This window comes from Acipenser ruthenus, chromosome 3 (assembly GCF_902713425.1).
Source record: "Acipenser ruthenus chromosome 3, fAciRut3.2 maternal haplotype, whole genome shotgun sequence".
Lineage (NCBI taxonomy): Eukaryota > Metazoa > Chordata > Actinopteri > Acipenseriformes > Acipenseridae > Acipenser > Acipenser ruthenus.
The window spans coordinates 42,852,062-42,878,246 of NC_081191.1; the positions used below are offsets into that span (position 1 = coordinate 42,852,062).

At 38.6% G+C, this 26,185-nt stretch overlaps 1 protein-coding gene across 5 annotated transcripts in view; it reads left to right on the forward strand.

The window, feature by feature from the left end:
• LOC117394332 (uncharacterized) overlaps positions 1 to 26,185 on the forward strand; it is a 51,450-nt gene that overhangs the window by 2,555 nt on the left and 22,710 nt on the right. For 3 of the 5 annotated variants that reach the window (XM_033992476.3, XM_033992475.3, XM_033992477.3), the window contains exons 2-9: positions 2,088 to 2,136; positions 2,968 to 3,036; positions 7,168 to 7,186; positions 8,039 to 8,140; positions 9,488 to 9,550; positions 18,669 to 18,808; positions 19,841 to 19,957; positions 24,920 to 24,971. In XM_033992476.3, coding sequence (XP_033848367.3) covers positions 2,095 to 2,136; positions 2,968 to 3,036; positions 7,168 to 7,186; positions 8,039 to 8,140; positions 9,488 to 9,550; positions 18,669 to 18,808; positions 19,841 to 19,957; positions 24,920 to 24,971 — 604 coding nt within the window. In that variant the 5' untranslated portion in view covers positions 2,088 to 2,094. Of the gene's footprint in view, positions 1 to 2,081; positions 2,137 to 2,967; positions 3,037 to 7,167; positions 7,187 to 8,038; positions 8,141 to 9,487; positions 9,551 to 18,668; positions 18,809 to 19,840; positions 19,958 to 24,919; positions 24,972 to 26,185 lie in introns of those variants that run through there. The other 2 variants (XM_059012954.1, XM_059012956.1) reach the window with 2 other exon arrangements.

Sequence of the window (26,185 nt, forward strand, 5' to 3'; positions counted from 1 at the left end):
TTCTGTTAATTTGTAATATGCCTGCATTCATACAGATGCCTGCAAGTGCCATTGGTACTTCGAATATATGAGAAAAGATGTCACAATTGAAATATTGTAATCAATGGTAGTGTGTGATTATACTAATTGAGTAATTAGATGTGTATTTGGGTATTTAATGGGGTGTGGTTTTTGCACTGTTAAGGTTTGCACTGCTAAGCATTTCATACACCTGCATATAGATGACAGAAAAACAACTTTGAAAAACACACCAGTGTTGTTATTTAGTAGGTTATATGGGAGACATTACAGCTATGGCGAAAAGTTTTGTATCACGCCCTATAGAATTAGGCAAAAATGTTACGTTGACATATTGAAATTACATATCGCTTTGTAGTTTTCCAAAAATTGAAAAAATGTGACATTTTGAAATCTAACATGAAATACTGTACTGCTATTGTAGTTTCCGGTAGACTTTTGAGATAGCATTTTATAGTTTCTTAGATTTTTATGATGTTATATATAAATAAATGTGAAATATATTTTTAAATGGTCTGCATCCTAATATTCTACTAAGTGATGTAAAACTTTTGGCCATAAAGTAAATTATATTCAAGTACATAGCCTACGGTGTGGTACTGACATATTAATATCCTTGAAATTCTTATTTTTATAATCAAATAGTTTGGTATACTTCATCTATCAGTAGCTCCTCCATGTTGATGGATATTCGAGTTCATCAAGACATGACGTATCCCACACCATGGACCTGATTGGCTAGACCCAGATTTGCCGCTGCGGGAAAATGTTTGAGCAGCAAAATATCGCTCACCGAGAGATGTTTTGCCGTTCTAAAATTCTGCAGCTGCAACACTTCCGCAACGTCATTATTCATCAGTGTGTTCACTCTAATTGAAATAAAAGGTGAGCGATGTGTGCAGCATTTTGCCGCTCCCCACTAGCTCGTGTGTCCTAGGCTTTATGCATGACTGGCGGAGGTGGCAGATCTGGGGTCTAGTTGGTATTGAGTCATGTATTAGAAAACTGCCTTTCTTTACTATTTAGCAAAATAATATATTGATTTTTTTTTTAACTTGGTTAATTACTAAAGGTAGTTAGTTAGTTATCTAGGTGTTTTGCAAGTGGTGACTTTCACTTTAACTCTTAAAACTTTCCCCATTCATTTTGTATTGTTATTAAGAAAATACTGGTATATAAAAACACCACATATAGTATGCTATAGTATGCCTGATCCTGTTGTAACTTACATTTGGTAAGTTACATACATGCAGTACAAACTATCCAGTAGTTAAACATACATAAATGAAAACAATGAAAAACAGGCAGAAATAGGGCTGAGTGTAAAGAGTTAAAAAAAAAAAAAGAAATGGAGCGCTGGTTAAAAAGAAAAGCACCCTTTCTTCTGCTGCAAAAACTTCATGTCAGGCAATGGCAAAAGCAATGGAGAGTGCTCTGTCTCACAGTGATGAACAGCTGTTGGGTCTCCTGAAAGCAGCTTATTTTAAAGCAAAACCAGTGTGAATGATGATACAGTAAAATATATATAGTTTTTTATATGCAAAAGTGCCTTTTTTTTGCCATCCCCCCCCCCCCCTTTGTCAGCAGCACAGGGGGGAAATCCCCCCCAGCACACACACATGAAATTAAAGCCCTGCCTGTAGTACTTTTATTTTCAAAGGTCACCCTGAATTGAAAACGGAAGTTGGCTCTTATTGTTGCTTGGAAGGGAAGAGATCCATTAACTACACTGAAGGAAAATTAAACATGTATTATTATTACTTTATTCAGAGTGAGTAGATAAAATAAAAAATGTAATTAACTACCTATTGTCACTGGGATAAGGAGAGATTTTGTGGGTCCATTTAAAAACAGGTTGATTTTTAATTAAGCTGAGATAAGAAGGTAATGTGAGTTGTATTAACGTCTTTTCTTTAAGCAGCATGTTTATTAAGATTCTGTTTACAAACATGCTGTGGATTTTGAGATTAAAAAGATGCAAAAACGAAAGGGTCAAATTTAGTCCACTTGTATTTTTTACATAAGTAATGCATGACTTATGTTGCTTCTTTTCTTCTGTTATTTTTCAGATCCAAAATGGATAATGGCAGTGAACCCCCACAGATACATTTTTGTGACGTGAGTTTAATTCTGTATTAAAATGGTCTGTTTGAGCATCCATGCCTGCATCAGTTTATTGCAACAACAGAAAAAAACATATATAGAAAGAGACATGTAAACAGCAATATTCAGTATTCAGATTGGACTATCTGACACAACATAAAAATGTGTTCTAAAATCACACCATCATTTTAGATAATGTAGATTAAATGCATACATGCCATGGACTTTGTTTGCCTGCTGGGAAAAACTCACTTTCAGCATTGATTGCTTTGCTGTACATAATTAAAGTGATTGTGGCTAACAAACTAATTCCATAACTCGTACAGGTTGTGTACTTACATCCGTTAGATTAGTCTCAAATCTCCAACTTGTATTTTTATTGTACATCGTGATATCTGGTAGTAGATTTGGATAAAAAGATCTAGTTTGCAAGCCATGCTTTTGGTTAGTGTTGCACTTACTTGGTCATTTCACCTGGGTGAATTGTCCCAAACCCTTCACTGGCTTATTTACTGCCATTAGCCAACCTTTACACAGAGAATTGTGAGTGTCTGGAATCAACTCCCCAGTAATGTTTTTGAAGCCGACACCCTGGGATCCTTCAAGAAGCTGCTTGATGAGATTCTGGGATCAATAAGCTACTAACAACCAAACGAGCAAGATGGGCTGAATGGCCTCCTCTCGTTTTTAAACTTTCTTATGTAACCAGTTGCTTCGTACTGTACAAGATCTGCATGGCACCCTTTTTCTTTTTCTCTGCTGTGAGTGTGCTTTTTAACAATTAGAAAACAGGTAAAATATGGTATTAATGTTGTACACATTTCAATGGTATCCCTTTTGTTTTAGACTTGCAAGGTGACGTGTACAAGCGATTGTGATTTAAAGCATCATAAGGCGGGTCGTAAACACAAATTGGTAAGTGTGTATAAAAATATGAAAATGCCATTGACCGTGCAACTAACGTTGCAACTACTGGAGATTTATTCATTCTTAATTTGCTTGCAGAAATGATAATTTTATTACACCACTCCAAAAAATGAAAGGAGCAACATTTCAAACTTGAATTTTTCCAAAACACAGTTAACAACAAGAATCATATTTGAGCATTTCAGGGTCCTCCAAGTTGAACTGAAGATCTGTTGGAGCAGGGAGTTATATAATGTTTAATGTTGAAAGTTGAACAAAAATTGACTTTTCAGACCTATATCTCTATTTGCAACTGTTACTGTCAAACACCTGTTCTTTTGAATTGGAAATTTAATATACCCCGACTTTTTGACTGCAACAGCCCTAAACAGTGAGCCGTATAGAAAACTGGGACATATGTTCCATTATGCCTCATACGCATCATACACATGGGAGGGGTTGTACGCAAAAAACACTCATTATCATATAATAGACATATCCCCCAACTCAACACCACACGACCATCATGACAGTAAAAATAGACATAGTGAAGCATTCTTACCTTTGTATAAGTTAGTGATCATCAGATGTGTCAGCCGCACAAAGAGCACAGCGTGTGATTTTCACTAACTACTGTGCAGAATAAATTAATTTTTTTCTATGGGTAAATATCGGGACTTTCTTCCTATGCATTGGGACGCGGGACATTTGTTAGGAAATTGGGACTGTCCGTACCATATAGGGACTGTTGGGATGTATGGCCTTGGTCAAAATATATTACCGGATTCTGCCGAGTCAACACCCCGGTTTGAATTATCGCCCCACCCTAACTTTTAGCTGAAAGTCTAAATTTCCGTTTTTTAATAACCATGCGCAAATAATGCCTGAGGTGGAATACCGCGGCTCACGTGAATAGAAAAAAATGCCTAGAACTAGTTGCTCTATGCATTGAATGATTTCAGGATTAGGGTTAGGGTTATCTTCGGTTCAGATAACGAAGGCATGGAGTTCGGTTTCTGAGCTTTTACAGTTTAAATGTTTGTTTTGTGAAAACATTTGAAATGACAAAACAGTGGACGTACTGCAGCAGCTTTGAATTGTATTTCACCAGTCAATAAATATGTTACCTGCACTTCTTGATTCTTTAGCGTGACTGTGTGCTGTGCTCTTCCTTTTAATTTTAAGCATGCCTAATTGTAAACGTGATCGCTCTACCTAATGTTAAAAATACTCCCACTGCAATAATGCCTGTAATTTCGCCCCTGCCTGAGTCGACACTATTGCTTAATGACAACTTTACGCCCCTATCTGTTTATTTGGCAGACGCCTTTATCCAAGGCGACTTGCAGGTGTTACAGGGCAGTATTTGACTCTTCCTATAAAAATTCACTAAAATTCTGTTTTTTACAGCAGCATCTTGGAAATGGTGTCCTTTTTTTTTAGAACATTACTTCAGAAACCATACAAACTTTTCACTTTTCTTTTTCAACACAATATGTTTTTTATATGTTAAGTATTTTTTATTATTGTGTATTCTACTTGGAGATACATGTATAAACACGTGTTAGTCTATGACCTGAGGGACTTTACAATACTTCCTAAAAGGTTTGTTGAAAAATATTGATGTTTGGGCAAATTACAAGACATTGAGTGATTGCAATTCCATAATACACGTTTATTCTCAGGGTCTTTATAAGCAATAATGGACACTACTCTCGATTTATTTTCTCAAAATAAATATTTATAAATAAAATAAGCTATTCATTCCATTATTATTAGTAATAAGGGAAAAAAAACGTACTTGATAAATTTAGTTCATGAAATAGTATCTGCTAATATCCACTTGTTTCTTGATATTTAAAAACGTTTGACATTTGATATTATATATTAAAACAGAATATTAAATGTTGTAATATAACTATGTCAAATGCATAAGATTTACAGTGTTTTTCCATGTCCTTCTTGTCCCTAAACAATTAGGGTTGATGGTGTCTTGCTTGACCAAAGTGGAGAAAGTAATTGTTAATGAAAATCTACCTCAGATTTATTTTATAATATTAATCAAAAGTTGCCTAGGACCACTTACAGGCAAGTTTTATTGCAAAGGGTTTTAAAGAGAATCTCTTATGTTTTATACTATGGAGGTTGCTTTCACTAATTACCCGAATGCTATTGTTTATTTTGTCATGTTGTACGAGTAAATCATTATTGTTTAAACAAGCTCAATAGTCTCGATTTGCAAGCTTGCTTATACAAGGCTGTCAGGGACACGGGTACCTGCGTCCTTTACACAAGCATGGTTTGTCAGGACTCTCAGGTTTGCAGTTGTCTGTGTCCCGGGGACATGCGTCTGTCCATCTGATGCCATGCGGACAGCCCCACCGCATTTAAAAAGATAAAGTTTTAATCGTGCGGAAAATACAGCTTCAGGATGTTGGTGGGCTCTTGCTTAGCGTTGTAATTCCTGCTGTGAAGAACTGAAGAAAACATGGACCCGGGAGCTTCTTCGATCAGAGAGGACGGATCACCCGTTTATCGTGACCTGTGTACGGTTGCGTGTTTTTCTAAAATCCATTTCAGGCTTTCTTACTGCCTGCTTCACGTTACTGTTTGCTGACAGAAAGAAATGGCACAGAGAAGCTTAATGGATTTTTTTTTTTACCACCGAAAGAACCGGTCAAGAACGTATTTTTTCCTGGTTGCGTTTTTTTAAAGTAATGTGTTCAAAAGACAGTAAAGTCAAGCCGTGTAGTAGCCGGGGTAGGTTCATTTTCTGCTGTCTATTTATTGGCTGTATTGTAGTTGATACTGCCAAGTTTAAAGGTATACTGGTTGCTTGTAAATTCTTGTTGGGTACCAGTAGTTTCTCCCCCCCCCCCCCAAATTACCGTAGTTAGATAGAGAGGAAAATAAAGAAATGTGGTAATTTAAATCTCCCTACTAATAGTTGACCAAAAAAACCCCAAAAACTTCATATTAAAAAAAAAAAAATTCAAATAAACAGACTAGACTGCATGATGATTTGTTAAAAATTGTAATAACAAGCAATCTGGCCCCCTAGTTATACATTCATAAACTACTGTTGTTGTCGTTGACGATGCCATTAACCCTTTAAGGACCGTGATTGTGTAAACACTATAAAAAACGCACTTAGTTTCTTTGACTTACTGGGCCACCATACTTTGCAATACAGCTCGTTTACACATATCCTTGGATAAGGGAGAGATTGAACTTCACTGCCTGATTGTGATGTCACACGAAAAAACAAAGAGAGCGCCTACTGGTGCTAAATTATTAAATACCACCCTAATCATGCCCCCCTTACAGCTTCTCACACGACACAAACCTTTTCTCCTGTGTATGTGGATGAGTATGGGGGTCATGTGATTAGTCCAGACCCGATGAGAAACTATCAACATCTATGGTTGCTAACGAATAGAGTAAATAAATAACAATAAATGAAACCCGTCTACTGGCGGCAGAATTTTTTGCCATTTTTTGCCACTCGTGGTATATGAGGTACCCTGGCGTTAGGTCGGGTTGGCTCGGCACAGCCTCATTGTGAATCTTAGTCAAGAGAGCACAAGTTTGCGTCCTGGCTGTGTGAAGTTTCCAGTCTTTGCTGGGGATTCTACATGGAGCGTTGCATTGGCTGTCGTGGGTTAGAGAGGCAAACAGACAGGAACCATTTCTTCGCTTCGTGCTACAGCGGATCCTACTGGCCAGGTGCGCCTGGTGAGCTCAACTGGACACTTGTAGATCTGGCCTTTGTCCCTGCAGGGGCCTGCAGCAAGCTGACCTCTACTATCAAGCTCTCGGGTGTAAAGAGGCAAATAGCTTGGTCGTGGGATAGGGGAATTGCTGCGGTGAGGAATCTTAATTGGACATACTAAATTGGGTGAAAATCGGGGTAAAATAATTGGGCATTGTAAATTTAAATTTAAAAAAAAAAGGTGCGTGGCAACAGCATCTGTCCTGTGTGTTAACATGGCTTGTCGTTGTGCCATCACTGGGGCTCCTAGTGCAGGTTGTACTCTGGTAGGCAGTCTTTCACACAAAGTGATACTGAATATGATTTTTGTGACTCGCACTAATTTTAGTTATTTTGCTTATTTTTTTCCGGACAACATCCATTTGCAGAGATTGAAAACCGAGAAGGGTAAGTACATAAAATGTGTAATAGTAAATAACATACTTAATAACACAATATTGAGTCCAGGTTATAGCCTATAAGAACAGTAGGTTATTGCTGAATCAAATACTCCTGTTGTGGTACAAAGCACGGAGAGCAGTCCTACTCTAGTTTGGAGATAAAGGGATGTTTTCCTGTGTGGCACACATACTGAACCATGTCTGTGAAGCACACTGTCAGAATGTATAGATGGTTCAGTTCATGTTGCCATAAAAATGATTGTAACAAAATAATATCCTAAATCTTACCTGTCCTGCACTTTCATTCACTATATAGGTCTCAGATGTGCAGTCTTGTATTTCATTTCTCAGTTTTCTTGCCTTGCTTCCCAAAAAGTCTGCTATTGCTTTACTTTCGAGGTCATTCTCCCCCCCCCTTTGGGGTGATGAGGGTCCCCAAGTGGCTCATCCAGTTAAAGCGCTGCCGCTGGGAGGCAGGATGAGTCACACAGCTTGGAAGGCGCCTGTTCGCACCTGGGCTGTGCAAAGAGGCCGAACTTTGTTGGGGACTCCAAAGGGGGCTCTGACGCTCCCGGGTTGGAGGATGAGAAACCAGTAGGGATTGCTTCTAATCATCGCACAACAGAGAACCCTACTGGCCAGACACAGTGCATGGAATTATTTTGTTACCCACAATCATGTTAAGTCTTAGACTTTACGTTTTCTGTAAATTGTGCAGGGTAGTTGGTCAGATGCTGTGTAGACTTCCCTTCACAGCTGTGCAAGCAAGAGCACCTCAGTCCTTACATGAACACCACATGTCTCTCCCAGAGACTGACAGTTGTCACATTTTGCGGTGTTTTTGTTTTGTATTCACAAGAGACTAGGTTGAATCCAGCAAACACCTATCCTCCAGATTCTAGCCTAGGCTTCCTGAGGCAGAAGGCTGGTGGATTACCCCACCGTACCACCAACTCCCCTCGTGAGTACATAAGTCTTGTTAGTGAAGCTGTAGCCATCATTTGTCTGCCAGCTTCAATAGTATTTTGACTGCTGTGCTAAGACACATGGCGACTGAACAGATTGTTTGCCCTAATGAGCCATGTGTGTTGGTGGCATATCTTGATTGTCTGGTCATGTGTCGTCTTGAAATGGAAGCTCACTAATGCCCTGTTCACACTTGCATTTTTATACTGGTATCGTTGCAGAACAGTATCTCAACGTCTGTTCACACTGGGGTTGTTACTGGCATCGTACTGATATAACTATCAATACGAAACCCAGACAAGAGCATGTTTTGCACCGGTACAGTTGCGATATGACTGAACAGATCAGTGTGTGCCATCTCTGGTACTGCGGTCAGAAAAGTGGATTTTTCGTATAGATTACAGTATGTCAACATTGCCATGGGTTATGTTTTTCGGCAAGACACCCTGGGCAATACTAAAATAGACTTCACCTGTTTTTTATATTTTTAAACATTGATTTAAAATAAGCTCAAAGCAGCTCTTCTCCAGAACTCTATCACACAATCCTTTGCGCGCAGCGTGCCGGAGGTCCCCATAGACAATCGGTGGAGTGTGTAATACAGAATATCTTTGTAAGTGTATCCATATAAACCAGTTTAAATGTGGACAGGTATATCGCAACATTATTGCTCTTGTGATGGAGTTGAAAAGTGAGTTAGGGCAGAAAGTGTTATCGTTCCGATACAAGTGTGAACAGGGCTTACTACTAGAGAAATGTGTTTTTATGTGGTAGGAGGTATTGGTAACCTGGTTGGAACACCCAACACAAAGGTCAGCCAGCCTGAAGTTAAATTAATGCCACATTTCAATCTGCAACTGAGACGGACTTGAAAGCGATTTGAAATCCAACTCGTTCATTTACTTCAACTGCCGATCAAGGTAATTGGAACTCTTTGTCAGCCCTATTTAGGATTGCGAGGCTGGCAGAACACCATCTCTTCAGCTAATGATGGAATTCACGTAAATGAGCGTCCCACCCATGTAAAGGAATGCGAGTGGCAGGGCTGTTAAATATTGATGCTATCAGGGACATATTGGAAGTTAGTGAATAAATAAAAAAATGGCAATTATCTTTTTGTGTAATGTCTGATGTTGTATTGTAGACTGCAGATGGAATTGGCTTTACAGACTAGTTTCATGGTGCAGATGGAAATGTGGCATAATGCTGGGTCAGACCAGGTTTGGCAATAATCTTTGGGTCTTATGACTCCTGTCATTGATGGTACTGTATATACTTAGAGGTAGCTGCTGTCTGTGTGAAAGTAGATGACATCACTGAGTTTTTGTATGTGTATTTTCAGTGCAAAATTCAAAAACCCTGGAGCAGTGTCTTCAAATTAGTCATCCGCACGCCCCTGTTATTGGTAAGTGGCACTGTTAACCTGAAGATTTCTACATAAAAAAAAAAACAAAAAAACAGCACGACATGCAAAAAATTACAGAATTGCCTCTAACTTTTGCAACTGCTCTGTGGAAATGATATTCAAACTAAGCCATGGTGTGGCAGGGAGGAAGCCCAACAGGTGTAAATAGTGTGTATTTTTTATTTAAGTTTGGCAGGGATGGGGTTAATTCCATCCATGCCATAATCCACATGGGGAATGTGGCTGGGGCCTACATTTTAATAATTGGTCAATCAAGCCCCAGCCACATGCTATATAAAGGGAGCCAGAAGCTTGCTTTGTTGGATGAGTTTGGAGAGAAGGAGAACCTTTAGTGAAGGCCACTGCCGAGCCTAAAGGTAAATATTGTTTTTGTTTTAACTATTTTGGTCATTGTACATTGTCTATTTATTCCTGTCGTTTGGTTGCGTTTTGTAAATAAACGTATGCAGCAGTGCTTTCACTGCAGCTTGCTCACTCATTTCTGACGCTATCCTTTCACACGGGTGTCGGAGTGGGATAGTGCCCCCTAGGGACTCGGAGTTGAAGGGGCTCCGTGGTGCAGAACTTGTGAGGTTTCAGCACCTGAGGGAAGAGTGCCCTTACGAAGGACGAGGTGTAGTCTGCAGACGAATGGCTTCACCTGATGGCCCAACAGCTGCTGCCTGCCAAGGAGATGGGACCCTCTGCATCCCAAGCTCTGTGGGGCTGCGGATTAGACGCCCTCCTCGACTGACTGGAGGACCAAGATTGATGCCTTGTGTGCAGGGAGTTCGGGCACACGGTGGTATGCTGCCCCCTCCAACATGAAGAGGAGGAGCTGCCTGCCCAAAAACGGAAGGGGAGGAACAGCCGTTCCTGGAGGTGGGTAAAGGAGCCGTTTCCAGAGCCAGAAGGGGAGGGGCCGCTGCCAGCACCAGTGCCAAAGGGGGAGGAGGGGAGGAGCCATTGCCGTCTCCAGTGCCAAGGATGGGGGGCTGGGGGGGGGGAAGCTTCTGTCTTCCTGAGAGCCAGAGGGAGAGAAGTCACTACTGCCATTTCCTGTGCCAGAAGGGGAAGAGCTTCCACCAGCTCCAGACTCAGAAGGTTAACCGCATGAGCAGCACGGCGAAAGCCAGCCGCATGTCCGGAGGGTCCAGCATCCGCACGTTCACGTCCAGAGGTTCCCTCGTATGGTAGGGCTGTGTTCAAAGGTTTGTTCACTAGCCAGGAATTCGAAGGTAATTCTAAACCTCCGAAGGTTCGTCAGGCGGCATTCACGCACTGTAGGTTTTTATTAACAGAAACTGTTTGACAATGTGTGAATACTATAAGTCACACATTAAATGTCACTCACATGCACAATTTGATGTTTTGATTTGTTTAATGCATATTACTTAAACAAAAGTTGTATTGCAATCCACTACAAATTGTTCTACGTAGAAACTACATGGCACCGCTGCCGTGTATGGAGCAGGGTATATTATGCCAAAGCACTGGGGGGGGGGGGGGAGTACCTATAGCAGTTGTATTGCTTCAGTAAAGTATGTACTGAATACCTAGTGTACAAGACATTATGCCAACACCTAATAATTTTAATTTCAAATACTGAGCACCGCGCCCCCCCCCCCCTCCAGCTCGTGTTATCCAGAGGAAGAACTTTAATTTCTTCATTCTCCATCTCGTCAGCAAAGCGTTGTATAGCGTAAGCTGTATTGAAAGAAATGTCTTTCTCTGCTGTTTGGGATTTTTTTGTTAAATGCCCAGACGACCAAAAAAAAATCATTGCATGTGTTTGTCTTCACCGCTCCCAAGTCAGCGCGGGGGTGGTAGCGGTGAGCCTAAAAATAATTGGATATGCTAAATTGGGAGAAAATAATAAAATAATTGACGATTTACTCAATTAAAAAAATAAATAAAATATAGAAGTACAAATGTATATTATTAACAATACAGGGGTTTCGCTGTCGCTCGTCACTCGTAATTTGCGAATGTTTTTTGAAAGTGACGACAAAAAAAAAAATGTGGAATCGTCATTAGTGACGATCGTTTCTGTTTGTACTATAAAAAATCCCCTTTGTTAAAGTCACACACAACGTCTCGTTCTTCAAAAGAAGGGATCGTTAAACCATAGAGTCACTGCTGCTGCTGATCAGATCAGCGCCTCAGCCTCATCGATTCATTGACTCTGCAACGTTCTCATCCCGTGGTAGACGACGTAAATGCAGTCAGCCATTCAGCGCCTCAGTTTCATGTTGCGTGTCAGTTACCATGGTAACCCAGACCGCTTTGTGAGGCTGTACTAGGTGCTGCTGTAGCTTTCAGCCTCACATTATTCTTTGCAATCTGACAGCTTCTGCTGCGCTTTCACGACTACAGAGAGTTCTGCTCAAACCTTAGCATCCGCAGTGTTCGCGCTAGGCCATGTCATTGCGCCAATGTCCCGCTTAAATTCTCTTAACGTGCTCGTGTGTCCCTCTTCCCTGACCAGACGCAATCAATACCAATGCACAGTATATTAAAGCATTTTGTATTACCATGACATGTCTGATGACAGGCTAATCTTTTTTACTTGTTTGTTTATACTTGCGTTTTCATAATTAAACTCCAGTGCTTTTATTCTCGTCCAGTAGAATGCGCTCACACCCTCCCTGGTTACAGGCAGTTTCACAATAAAGCCTGGATGACAACATCAGGCTTGTTAACAACATGGCCTGGCGCAAATATAACCTCGTATCCCTGTTACACCCGACCATTACTTCTGGAAGAATAAGTAATCAGCTTCGGCAGTGACTGTTGAAATATAGGCTGTTATAGTTGTGCTTAAAAATACTGTGTGCAGAAGATTTGTGAAACGAAAATGCATCATTAACTTAAAAAAAAAAAAAAAGCCTACGGTAACGTTATAAAATATGTGAAATGTGTCTTCTATGACCAAAAATGCTAAAATTCAGGGCCAAAATTATTCCGTATGTGTTAAGCACCAACTGTCTCTTGACCATTTTGCCAGTAGGCCTATAACGAGCATGATAAAATTATATATATACAGTGTATGTGGTTTTATACGGCACTGTATATATGCCTACAGTACATCTTGCATTGAGAAAACACCACTGGAATCGGAATAAAGGAAATTATTATGTAATACAGTTCACGTGCAGCATGGTTTTGGTAAGTAGCATTTTCTAAACTATATAATTATGTGCAGTATTAAAATAAGTTAAAAACATAGCAAATCCACAAAACCAACGAAATACATAGTGCATATTTGACATTTTATTTGTAGTGTTCTGTGTAACACGGGCCATCATTTAAGCTGAAGCAGATATACGCGTTTATCATATTATCAACAACACCAACGTGTGTTGTAAAAATAAAGCAACAATTGTTTTGAAAACTGTCCAAAATATTTACTTGGTGGCTAAGAATGAAAAATGTCAAGATAAAAATGCCATTTTTTATATGGAAATTGTCAAAATAAAAGGGGAAGCTGGAAGAATTTACCAGTCAGGACAACGGCATTTAAATATGACTACTATTGAACTGTATCTGTTGGTAATGTTGTTTCTTCTAGCAGTTTTCAAACGGGTACACGTACCCCTGGGGGTACTCGAGAAAAATTCTGAAATGGCAGGTAACGCATTTTATTTAGTACCACTTGCCAATCTATTGCAAACTTTTGTCATGTAATCAACGTTTAATCGCTAACACCAGACTGATGTGCTGTGACAGAGCGTTCAGCGCACACATGACTAATTTACATATTAAATTAAGCCCTGTTGTTTAAATGTAATATAAACAGTTGGGTTGTTACTGCAGTCTGTCTGGAATACAAAAAAAGACATTTTAAAAAACTAAAAGCCTAGTCTTGAACTCATTTTATTTCCTGTGTACGTTCATGCCTGCAAGTCGATATTTATTTGTTTCAATGACACGATTAAAGACAAGTACTATTGGTTCATTTCAAAATACAGAATGTATGGCCAGTCAGAAACCGCAGTATTGTCATGCGGTCTAGTTTGACATGCCGTTGCGTCTGGTGTGAGAGTAGTAAGAGTTTTTAGCTTTCAATCCAGTGAAAAAATGTGGATTGTTTGCTCAATACTAGTACATTACTAGCAAAGGGCGATCAAGACGAAATACCATCAAAGATTAAAAACGCCAAAAATGTCTTGCGACTAGCTCTCTCGAATTTCCCTGCCATCAGCAGTGATTTGTGTGGTAACAAGCAGGGACATCCATTACACCGATACTAGGTAAGCGTTTTATTATTTTTTAATTAGCATCAGTACTGTACGTTTTAGTCACCAATAATTAAAAAATGCCAGGAATATGTTTTCGTATTGAGGCTGCTGGAAGTAGAACCAGTATATATTTTTTCTTCTAATGCCTGTGCATTTATTTAAAACAATCTATTTTAGGATAAATGGGCTTACTTGCTACGATCAAATTTTTTTAGTGAAACAATAATATAAGCATTTTTTTCAATTAATATTTATAGTACATTGTAAACCTGTACTGCCCTGTAACACCTGTGAGTCGCTTTGAATAAAGGAATGAAGTAATGTCGCATTTGATTTAACTGTCTGACATTCTAACGCTAATGCAAAACTTAGCGTAGTAACTCAAACAATGAATACTTTAGTTAATGCGTTTTGCTTTCTGTAAATATATGTATTGGCTTACTCAAAAATGCATGTTATAATACTGTGTGTGTAAATATTAGAAGGGTATGCAGTTCATTTTGGAAAATGTTAGTAACGAAAACCTGTAGTCAAAACAGGATATTTATTAGAATATACCAGAATATAGAATATACTTACTTTCTGATTTCTTCATATTTTCGTATTCTTTATCGAGATATTTCTTGTGCTGCTTATCATAAAGAACAAGATATTCTGCACTGCTATAATCAGATATTCCCCCGTCTTGCCTGTGATATTTGATGCGCAAGTCTAAATACAAAAATATAGCAGCGAAACGTCGGGTGTAAAAAATGCAGCGAATAAATGCTATAGTGTGAATAGCCCATTGCACGTAAAAATAACATGCATGTGTAACTATGAATGTATCTTAAATAAGGAACATTTCCCAGAAGAATCTATGCTGTTTTCTGTGATGTTTGTTGTCGGTGAAAAGGCCGTAGGAACAACGGCTAGCAAGACAGATATTTCACATATTTATAGCAGAGAACAGTGTCAAAAAATATCATTTTTTCATAGAACTATGAGAATACATTTGCAATGTGCTTGTTTCGTGATGGAGCTCTGCTAACACTAAAGCCTGGAACACGCTGTCCAATGCGATTGTCGCATCTCAATGGACGAGGTTGCATCGGAAAATAAATCTTTACGAGCATCACACACTGCCTGATGAAATCATAGGATGGGATGCACACACTCCCTGATGAAATCATAGGATGGGATGCACACACTGCCTGATGAAATCATAGGATGGGATGCACAATTTGTCCCGCCCTGGATGCATAAATTACAGCGGCAATGGGGCAAATCAGTAGGCGAAAAACGTAAGGCTATGGTCGTATTAATATCTACAATTTTGTCTAGAAGAAGATGTGATTGTGAAAACCGCATTTGACTGGAGAGATGCATGTATCTCTTCTCTCTGTCACACACACACAAGGTATTCCATTGGTCTGTATACAATGTCCATGCCGACATCTTTTGAAAACATGCCCTGATAGCCCCATAAGCATTGTGTTTTTAAGCTATTAGATTAAATATTTACATAATACTTAAACTGCTGCTATAACCATGCTGCATTTATTAATAGTGTAATAATTAAATGATACCATATCACATTTTTATTTACAATGAAGGGAACATATACTGTCGCCCAAATGCTTATAATTCTGCGTACGCAGAATTTGCCCCTTCCTCACCGACTACTCCACACAGCTCCTTGTTCAGGCCCTGGTACTGTCCCGCCTTGACTACTGCAACTCCGTCTTGGCTGGCCTTCCTTCCTCTGCCACCCGTCCGCTCTAGTTCATCCAAAACTCTGCTGCTCGCCTTGTCTTTTCCCTTCCTTATTTCTCCCACTCTACACTGCTGCTCCACTCTTTGGCTCCCTATCGCTGCTTGCATCTAATTCAAAACAATTGTACTCGCCTATCCCCAGTGGTGGAACGACCTCCCCACGGATATTAAGATTGCTCAGTCCCTGACCACCTTCCGGCACGTCCTCAGGACACACCTGTTCAGACAGCATCTGTAAACCTCACAACTCTCAACTATACTAGACTATATGGCACCCAATTGTACCATACTTGCACTGAACTGCTCCATACCTTGCCGTATTCTACTACTCCTCTTAATTATAATTATTTTCTGTATCTTGTACTTGACTTTACTCTTATAGGTATCCGTATTTACTTTTTTTTTTTTTGTAATTGCTCTTACTTGAAATCATTCTCATCCATTCGTCGTACTTACTACATGCTCTTACTGGTATAAGCACTACTATAAGCAAATATTTTACTGTAAGTTAGCTGCTCTTATTCGAACCCACTCTTACATGTAATTATTTACTGTATTCTCTTTTTTGCTGTTATTTGAATTTGATCTATTGCTACTGATTTTATTGTACTTTACAACTACTCTTATCGTAATGTGATATTCTGAAATTTGATACTTTACAATGTGAAATTCTGTAATGTGATATTTTGTACTGTGGTATTTTGTAACACTTGTAAGTCGCCCTGGATAAGGATGTCTGTTAATAAATTATTATTATTATTATTATTATTATTATTATTATTATTAATATTTATTTAGTCAGCAAAAACATCTATTATGTTTACCCTTCATTGTAAATAAAAACGTGAATGAATCATGCAGCATGGTTATATGAGCAGTTAAGTATTTTCTGTAAATATTTAGTATAATAGTTAAGTACAAAGCTTATGGGTCTGTCAGGGCTTGTTTTCAAAAGATGTCAGCACGACCATTGTATACAAACCAACTCACTTGGAATTACAAGCAAACTTAATAGTAGTCCCATATTGTTTTATCCCCTAATAAAACCTACTGTAAAAATTAGGGGTGCACCAATTAAGATTTTCTTGGCCGATACCGATAGCCGATGGTTATCTACCCATATCGGTCGATACGGATTGGATAACGATAATAATGGATAGTGCAGGTGTGCTATTGTAAACTACTAGAACAAGACATAGGGCCTATATTTAAACTGTTTTATAATTCTACATTTTTTAAACAAAATAACGTTTACTTGTTGTATTTGACAAAAATGAACAGGTACTGTTTACTTTGTTGCATTTATTTAAGAAAATGAATACAAAGAATAAAGTAGTAATTTATATTGTCACAACAGTTACACAAAAATAACACTTTGCATTTGTACTAGTAAAAACACTTCTGTCTTACATCTGACTTAGGGTTTAATACTGACGTAACACTTGTCAACCATCAGCATTTAAAAAAAAAAAAAAAGCATTTGCCTCTACTAGTAGATTTTGGGGGCTTCTTTCGTGAACTCGAATATGTAATATGCTATTTTATCTTTAAATTTTTATTTTTTGTATTTAACTGCACTGACCCATCTCTAATTTTATATAGTAACTACAGCAAGTGTATAGAATTCAGCGGGAATTATTATTGAAAAGCAGTGAAAGAATCTCTCCTCAGCTTGTCTACTTCTTACGCAGGTAGATAACTATTTTTGTGTCACTTGTATTTGTAATATAGTAATGCCAACTACAAACTTGAAGTAGAAAAGCCAGTAATACCTTTGGTAATCATTTTGTGTATTGTTTATTTTGTGAGACATGTTTTGAAAAATCTTGACATTTCTAAAACATTAATATTCTGATATCTTAACTGCTTATATTTCAAATGCAATATAATAAAATGTGTTTCTGACATTGTGCACAGTGTGCGTTTGTTTCTGTAGGTTTCATAATCAAATGCATATTTGTTTTGTTTTTGTTGTGTACAACTGCAAACTGCTAAAATGTAATCATAGCAGGTTAAATAGTAAAAATAAGAGTACCTAGGCTACTCGGAACAAGAAAAACCTTTGGATTTTGGGGGGCCAACTATACTGAGACCCAAACAATTTTCATCTCCACTGCGCTTGGCAGGTTGCCCAATTTTACAGTCTTGGCCACTGTATATAAAGGGAGCCAGAAGCTTTGTTTGTTGGGTGAGTTTGGAGAGAACTTCGTTGCCATCACTAGACGCCAATCACATATTTCCACCCTCTTTTGAAAATAAGGCCTTTAACTTCTGATATCGAAGTGGTATTTGTTGTTTCAGAGACCTGTATATTGAAGGTACCTTTGCTGCATTTGAACAAGTCTCTCAAACATTTGATCTACCGCAAACTCATTTCTTTTGTTACCTTCAAATTTGTGACTTTGCACAAAATAAGACCGCCACTTTTGTGAGCGGTGCAAACTAAGAACCTGCCTCATTCATACTTATGTACTGGACCTGTCCCAGGCTGTCTCTGTCCTGGTCATCTGTTTTTTAGACACTAAAGTTCTGAAAGTAACCATCAATCCATCACCACTTACAGCTCTCTTTGGTGTTGTGCCCAGTGATATTTTTATCAAAGTTACAATCTGACACCCTGGCCTTTGCCACCTCGTTGTCAAGACACCTGATTTTGATGGCATGGAAGCAAGCTGCCTGCCCTCCCTCGTACATTGGGTTAGGAATCTTTTATATTTACTGAAATTGGAAAAAATGAAATAACCTCTGAGGGGATCCAGGGAAAAGTTATTCGAGGCGTGGCAACCTCTTCTTCTGTATGTTCATGCTCTCCAATCCCATAATTTTACAATCTCCTGTCATTGAAAAGCGTGACTCTCTCTTATTTTATTTGATGCATTGATGATTTTGTTGTTTTCTGTTCTGTTTTTTCTGAAAACTGGAAATCAGTAAACAGTTAAAAATTAAAACCAAAAATAAATAAATCATCAGATGTTAATACAGGATTTTGTTGGTCACATAGTGGGGTGATCAAGGTGGAGGTAACGACTGCTTTAATCAATTGAAGTGTAATTCTGAGGTTTTTAAAAAGTTTGTCGTTTTGTGTTTGAATTTTAAGTCTCTCTCTCTCTCTCTCTCTGCAGGTCTGCAGCATGTGGTTGAGTTCCGCAACCCCAACAATGAGTTCCCTCCACATTACTTATGCAAGCTGTGTAAAGTCAAAGGAAGCGTGAACATCTTTATTGATCACATCGCTGGTGTAAAACATTGCAGCAGATATCTGGTTAGTAAAACCTGCCTTAAGTATTTGAATGAAGCAAAAAGATTTACTGGAAGAGTAGACTGACATATTGGAAGGGAAAGCAAAGCAACCCTGATGCACTCTGATCTTCTAATTGATACATTTTCCATTTCAATAGAGAACTGTGGGATTGTAAGAACTGAATTTGTCAAAGAAAATGTGTCAATTGCTTGCTTGCTTTCCTCTTTGAAAGTGACTGACGTATTTACAACATGTTGTTTTTATAACCTTTCTTAGAAACCAAAAATACCACTTCATTTACCAAAATGAAAATCATTTATTATGGATGCGGGAAAAATGCATTAACAATACGCTGTGCAGCGTCAACCTAGAAATCTGTCTGTGTGAACTTCATTTTTTTTATTCCATTATGAACCTACACAAAGGAGAAATATATAAATATATGTTTTTGTGTAAAAGAAAAAGATAAATACATTATTTGAAATTAAACTAACTGAAGCACAATCTCGGAAATGCGTCATTGTATTATAGATATTAATTGAATATCATATTTTCCAGTCATGCCAAAAGATTTTTCCTAAATATTTTTTTTGAGAAATTATACATTTCCATTGGCGTATGTAAATTTTTGACTACAACTGTATATATGTATGACTTCTGATTTTCGGTTTTAACTGATGAAAACCCCAGATACAAAGTACTGTAGTACTGTCGAGTTACTACTTTGACAGAAAAAAAGGCCCAAGCATTTTGGAAAGTAACCAAAAACAATAATTTCATACAGTATATAAAAAGTGAAAGCCCTGAGAAAAAAAAAAAAGATTTACATGAAACTCAAATAGCTAAAAATAAGCACCGAAAAATGAAATGCATAAAAACAGAAGTCCTAGATATACAATCCACTATTTTGTACATGGGAGGACTTTATTATAGGGTAAGAAGGGAAGCTTGTGGATGGTTTTTTGTAGCATTTGTGATCACAGACAATTGCTTATTCGTGATGCATACAATGTTATTTAACTTTCTAAAACCATGCTATATCTTTTATTTTAGGCAACTAAACCTGAACATATGATCCCTGAGGATGATTTGGGAGATGTAAAACTGAACAAGAAAATAGTTATGAAGGCAAAGCTTCTTGAGCAGTTGGAAGGAAGGGGTGTAATGAAGGTAAGGACAGTTCAGCCCCACATTCTGAATGAAAGCATTTACTATTTGGACACCTAGTTTAAGGTTTGTACTTGTGTATTGTATTTACTCATATGCACCAATTTCGATGAAATATGTGTTTTCATAATTTCACTTTATATGAATCTCCCTTTTATTATATTGAAACAAAAGAGGTATTTTCCTCAAACCCTCGGAGGCCCCTTTCAGATGAGAGGCATGCCACACTTCCTTACATCGGCCGGCTTCTTGAACAAAAAATCTAGTATGGCTGTTGGAGCGGCAACACTGTTAAATGGAAGCCAGTTTCTTTAAAACATACTGATTTATTAATAGCAAGGCCCCATTGTACAAACTTTGTAAATAGAAAATGCAAGTACAACTAGCTGTCTAAAGACAGTATTGAACTGTCAGTTCATGCAACATAACATGTTATTACAGCCTTGTGTTAGATCAAAGTAATCTTGTTACTACTTTGAGAACACCTAAGGTACGTGTCTATCGTGATTTTTTTTTTTTTAACTTTGTAACTGAAAACAAACAAGTTTATTATTGTACTTTGTCTTCATGTTTTAATTTTTATTAGGACTGTAATGAAGGGTACATTTTGACAGGGTTTGTACAGGACTTGGAAAACCTTAAAAGCCTTGATTTTCACTTGGTAGTATTCAAGGCCTTGAAAGCCTTTAAACTGTTGTTGAGCAACATGGTGCAGGCAAATACTCCAGAGGAGAGCTCAGGTTGGCAACGGTAAAAACGGCAGAAGGGTTTAGTCTTGAGAGAGAGAGGAGCCAAAAACAGTGTTAAATCCAGTAGCACACTTAAAAAAGAGGAACATCATTAACCAGTGAGGTTTATTGTTTTTGAGGCGTGGGTCACGGCTGACAGTGACTCCTGTAAATAATAAACCATGAATTCAAGAACTGCAATCCCTGTCTCCGTCTGTCTTCATTCACACAAAACGTTACACTGGTGTTCAGAAGTGGGATTATGGAGCGCACAGCTGTGAGAGTGAAGCCAGAGGGGGACATTTCGCTGCCGCTAAATGTAGACCATCTGCGGCAGACACTGGAACAACTTGCTGCTGAGCTAGAAACTGCAACCAAGCGATGTGACTGTACAAGGGGGAGGAGAGGCAGTGATTCGCGAGACCAGAGAAGGTGACGTCAATACACAGCACGGCGGGGTGACGTGAGGACGTGAAGGAGGGAGCAACCGCAGCTGTGACGTCAGCGCGAGGATGCGGAAAAGACCTGCAAATGTGAACAATAATGGAGGCATCCATATCACCAAAACACCAAAACAAACCGTTGAGCCCCATTTTGAAGATTTGTATGGGCAGTTTGACTGCTGTGCAGCATGTAGACAGCTAGTTAAGCCCAGAGATGGGCCCAGCGCATATCGTGGGAGGGTAGAAGAGCTAGGGGGAGGTGAGGAGGACTGGAATGTCGGCACGGCCTGGTGATGTGAAGATTCTGGGGTTTGATGGGACATGCAGCTGGGAGGCCTTTGCCATGCATCTTACAATATTGGCACAGCTGCATAGCTGCATGGCTGCACCAACAGCGAGAAGGCCAGCAGACTGACAGCTGAACTGAGGGGCGAGGCGCTGCTTGTCCTCCTGAACCTCTCCCCCAACTGCCTGAGATGGTTCGGCAATTTATCTGAAGCTGCGATTTAAGGCGACGCCTGTGCCAGAATGGAGAAAGCCTGGCCAGGTTGGCCTCGGAGCTTGAGAGGGAGAGACGGCAAGCCTATGCATACCCCTGCTGAACAGGAAGAGCAGGCACACCTACAATTTGTGGAAGCACTGGTGCTCGGGGAGCTGAGGAAACATCTGAGGCTACAGCGACCCCTGACTCTGCAGGCCGCACTCCGCTTGGCCCAAGAGTGGGAGGAAGTGACAGCCGACGAGGGAGCAGAGGGACCCCGACCCCAAGTGTGCCTTGCCCAGTCCTGTGAGGACGAGACCGAGGCCAGACAGCTCATCCCTGCCTCTGAAGGGGAGGGGGACGATGGCAATTCAGGTGGCTGGCCGGACAGTACGCCACCTTGTCTGGGTAGCAGCTGTCCAGGACCCCTGCATTCTTGGCATGGACTTCCTGCACTACACAGGCGGTCAGCTGGCCCTGGCCTTAGCCTACCCAGAGGGGTCAGCCTACCCCCCGGGACGTCTGCTCCCTGGGACCAACCTTCACCTGGGACCCTTTCGGCCTCCGCAAGCAAACAGCCAGTGACGTGACCCCCCAGGCACCCCTGGAACAACAACCAACACCTCTTTCCCATGGCCAGTGAACTGTTTAAAAACGCAAGCCTCTTTTACCGTGGTACCTGGTTGAATATAAAAATTCCTCTGTACTACCAGTCATATTTAAGTGTTAAACAGATAAAATGCCAATGTCCAGTTGAACTTGTGTGTAAAGTACACGTATGGGAGCTTATTGTTAAATACTACAACATCTCAAATGAATGTACATTTTGTACTGCAGAATAACATTTTTCTTTTTGGTGTTTCTTAAGGTATTGCTTTCTCATGAACGGCCAGGATGCAACTGCTTTGTTGTTGAGGGGAGTTGGTAGCCTATTGCGGGAAAAAGTAGCGATCTAAACAGTAAATATTAAAATTAATAATACAAAAAGAAATCATAAATAGTATTGGAGAGCAAAGAAATAGCTCAGTTCAGCACAGCTAAAAAATGACTACAAATGCACTGAAGACGACAAACAGAAGAAATGTATATAAGTTCAGTTTTAGTGTTGACACGATGTACTTTTAATATTTTTGAGATATTACGTTTTTACTGTTTTTGGATTGCATTGATTTGGATGGGATGTTTTAATTGGCAAGTACTGTATTTTATGTTGATTTAAGTGCTATACACTTTTTAATGTATTTTTTTATGTTTATGGTGGCCTTGCCTAAGTGTACGAACTCTGATTTTGACCTTCGAAGGTTCGGAACACATTACTGAATGAAGGTTTGAGCCTTCAATGGTACTAATTTGCATAATTTAATGGTAAAGCTGCTAGTTTATATTTGATTGAAAATCCTATTATTTTACAGCTAATCCATATACTTGGAATAAAACCTTCACATGTAGTTTAAAAGTACATTATATATAACAGTAATCAAGTTTTTATAATATAAATAAAAATACATGTTTATTTACACGTAATTGATGCTGCTTGCGATATATACAGTAAGCTTGCATTCAGCAGCACCTTATTGCAGCCAATTAAAAGAACTGCAGCTGACAGGCAAAACAAACCTTTATTTAACAGTCACTGTTCCAAGCAGGTTATCAGTCACAGGCACATTTTATTACTGTAATACTAGTACTAATAAAAACTAAAAATAATAATATGAACTTACGCTTGTCAAGTGACCCCAGAGATTGGTTGTGCCTCCATGATACATCAACAGTCGCTTGCACGGTTTGCATTCAACTTTTTTTTGGTCGTCTGGATATTTAACAAAAAAATCCCGAACAGCAGAGTGGTTTCAAGACATTTCTTTCAATACAGCTTATGTTGTACAACACTTTGCTGTCGGGATTGCGAATGAAGAAATTAAAGTTTTCCCTCTGGATACCATGCCCCCCCCCCCCAATGCTTTGGCATAATATACCCTGCTCCAATGCATGGCAGCGGCACCATATAGAGTTGCTACATATAACGATTTGGTAGTGGATTTTAATACAACAACTTTTGTTTATGTAATATGTATTCTACAGATGAAAAGATTGAATTTTGCATGTGTGACGTTTAATGTGTGATTTTATAGTGTTCACACATTGACAAACTGTTTCTATTAACAGATAAAAGAAAAAAAAAACATACAGTGCGTGAATGCCACCTCACAAACATTTGAAGGTTTAGAACTGCCTTTGAATTCCTGGCTAGAGAGCAAACCTTCAAACCTTTGAACACAGCCCTAGAAAATGTTTTCTTCTAAATCAATTTCTGCTGCCATGCGTGGTCATGACATCACCAAAATACATTCTAACTACATCATAAACTGATTTTGCAGTGAGAGTTGTGTAAATATAAAATTAGACACCTGTTATAAAACTGTCAAGTTTAAAATACAATGACTTTACAGTTCTAAACTAAATGAAGCATTTCTATCCAGATTTAAAATGATGAGTGATTTTATTGTTTTTATTTATTTCTATGAAAGACATTCAAGGTTTTCCCTTTTTATAACCAGTATGTGAAAAATATCGGAGCTAAGTTAGTCCCAGTCGTGTCTTGTTTATACAGCTATGCTGCTTATCCTATTTGTAACTTGGTGTGTTTTTGTACAGTCTCTAGACTGGAACATAACTGACTATTTTAACAACCAAGTAACTGTAGCTAACAATTATTTCATAAATCTTCCCTGTTTTTTACCCTTTCATTAGGTATATAGGTCACATTGGTGCAGTTTTGAAATGCACATTTTAAATCATACTTGTACTGTATTTTCATTTTAAAACATAATATCTGGTACAACCGTGGGTTAATAAAAGTTCAGTGTTTCCATGCCTTACTCTCAGGAAATCTGTCACAAAGCAAATCACTTAAGGGAAGCAGCTGGTTGGTTAATGACAAGAACGAAGCCATGGAAGGGGAGGGTCCAATTTCATCCACCTGGTGAAAAGACCAAGAAATTGTAACACATTCTGATGCTTGGCTTTAAAACAGAATTCTTTAACCAATTGTAGTGTCAGATATCCTGTTTATAATAAAAAGGACGTCTTCACTATAGCACGTGTTTTAAAACTGTACATTTGAGACCTCTAACGAAAGGATGTGCACGTCAGGTAAGAATGAACTCAGAACTATTTGTGTAGGACTTATTTTCATATGACATTATGCAATTACTAGTTCATTACAGAAGAGTTGTCTTTTTGCAAAGTTATTTGGTGCTGAAAATTACCAAAATACTACTCAAAACGGAACTTTTTTTTTTTTTTTTTGTAGGTGATAATGTCAAGTCGAGGTCCACCTTATAACAATTCAAACACTGAATCAGGTAGGTTTTTATGGGGTATATTGCAAAATATTTCTGTAAAATGTGAAATTATATGTAGAAGAGAAATATTACTGCTGGCTAATTCTGCCAAGGCAGTTTCCCCCCCCCCCCCCCCCCAGAAATAGTTGAAAATCTACTATAAAGCCATTTTAAAGCACATTGGTGACTCGCCTTGGATTGCATTAAAACCACCAATCTGTGGTTATATTGGTTGATGAAATGGCGGTGGATTACTGGTGCTGTATTAATGTGAGAGGGGTATTGGTCAAACAACCACACCCCCTCACAACCACACCCCCTCCTCCAAACCCTGGTTTAAAAAATAATTATAAAATAAAACCCTGGTTTAAAAAACTGCTCCCCCGCCTCCATTTCTTCATGGGGACTCCAAGTTGATCATATCAGAGAAAAAAGGGTTAACCCACGAGATGCAATTATAACCTAAAGTAATTCACTTCTGCCCCCTTTTTTTTTATTTTTTTTTTTATAATACAGTATATGGATTCCACAACTTTTGTTACAATGTATAGGTTCTTCTTTTAAAACATCACAAATGAATTGCTTCAGTCTGTGTGTATATATATATATATATATATATATATATATGTATGTTTTAAGTCTTCCCTTTTGGATGTTGCCATGGTGGGGGGGTGGTTTAAGGATTTGTACTGGTCACCTTGCTAAAAATAAAATGTGGTCCAAACAGGCTTTGCATTATTTTCCTGGAGGCACCAGTTCATTTTTGTTTCCTATAGGTGGTGCTGTTGAAATTAACCCTTTAAGGATCAAGCGTTTTTAGTGGGATGCTCCTCCAGGACTAGGTGTCTTTTGGTTGTATTGAACTCTTCCTATAAAAATTCTCAAAAAATCTATTTTTTACAGTAGCGTCTTGGAATTGGTGTCCTTTTTCAGAACACTCTGGGGAGCATTATAAAGTACTTAGAAACCTAAAGACCTCTCTTTTTTTTCAACAGTATTATTATTTTTTTTAATTAGTATGTATTCTGCTTGGTGTTTTCAAAGAGATGCATGTATAAAAAGGTTATTCTGTGACCTGAGGGACCTTACAATACTAACTGATTTTATGATTTTAAAAAGAAAACATTTTTAGCTGACTGCCTTTCTATCAATTTTTAGTAGTAGAAACTTCAAAATGGTATGTTTTGGTTCAGGGCACTAGAGAATACTTAAATACTTTTACTGATTTTCAAATC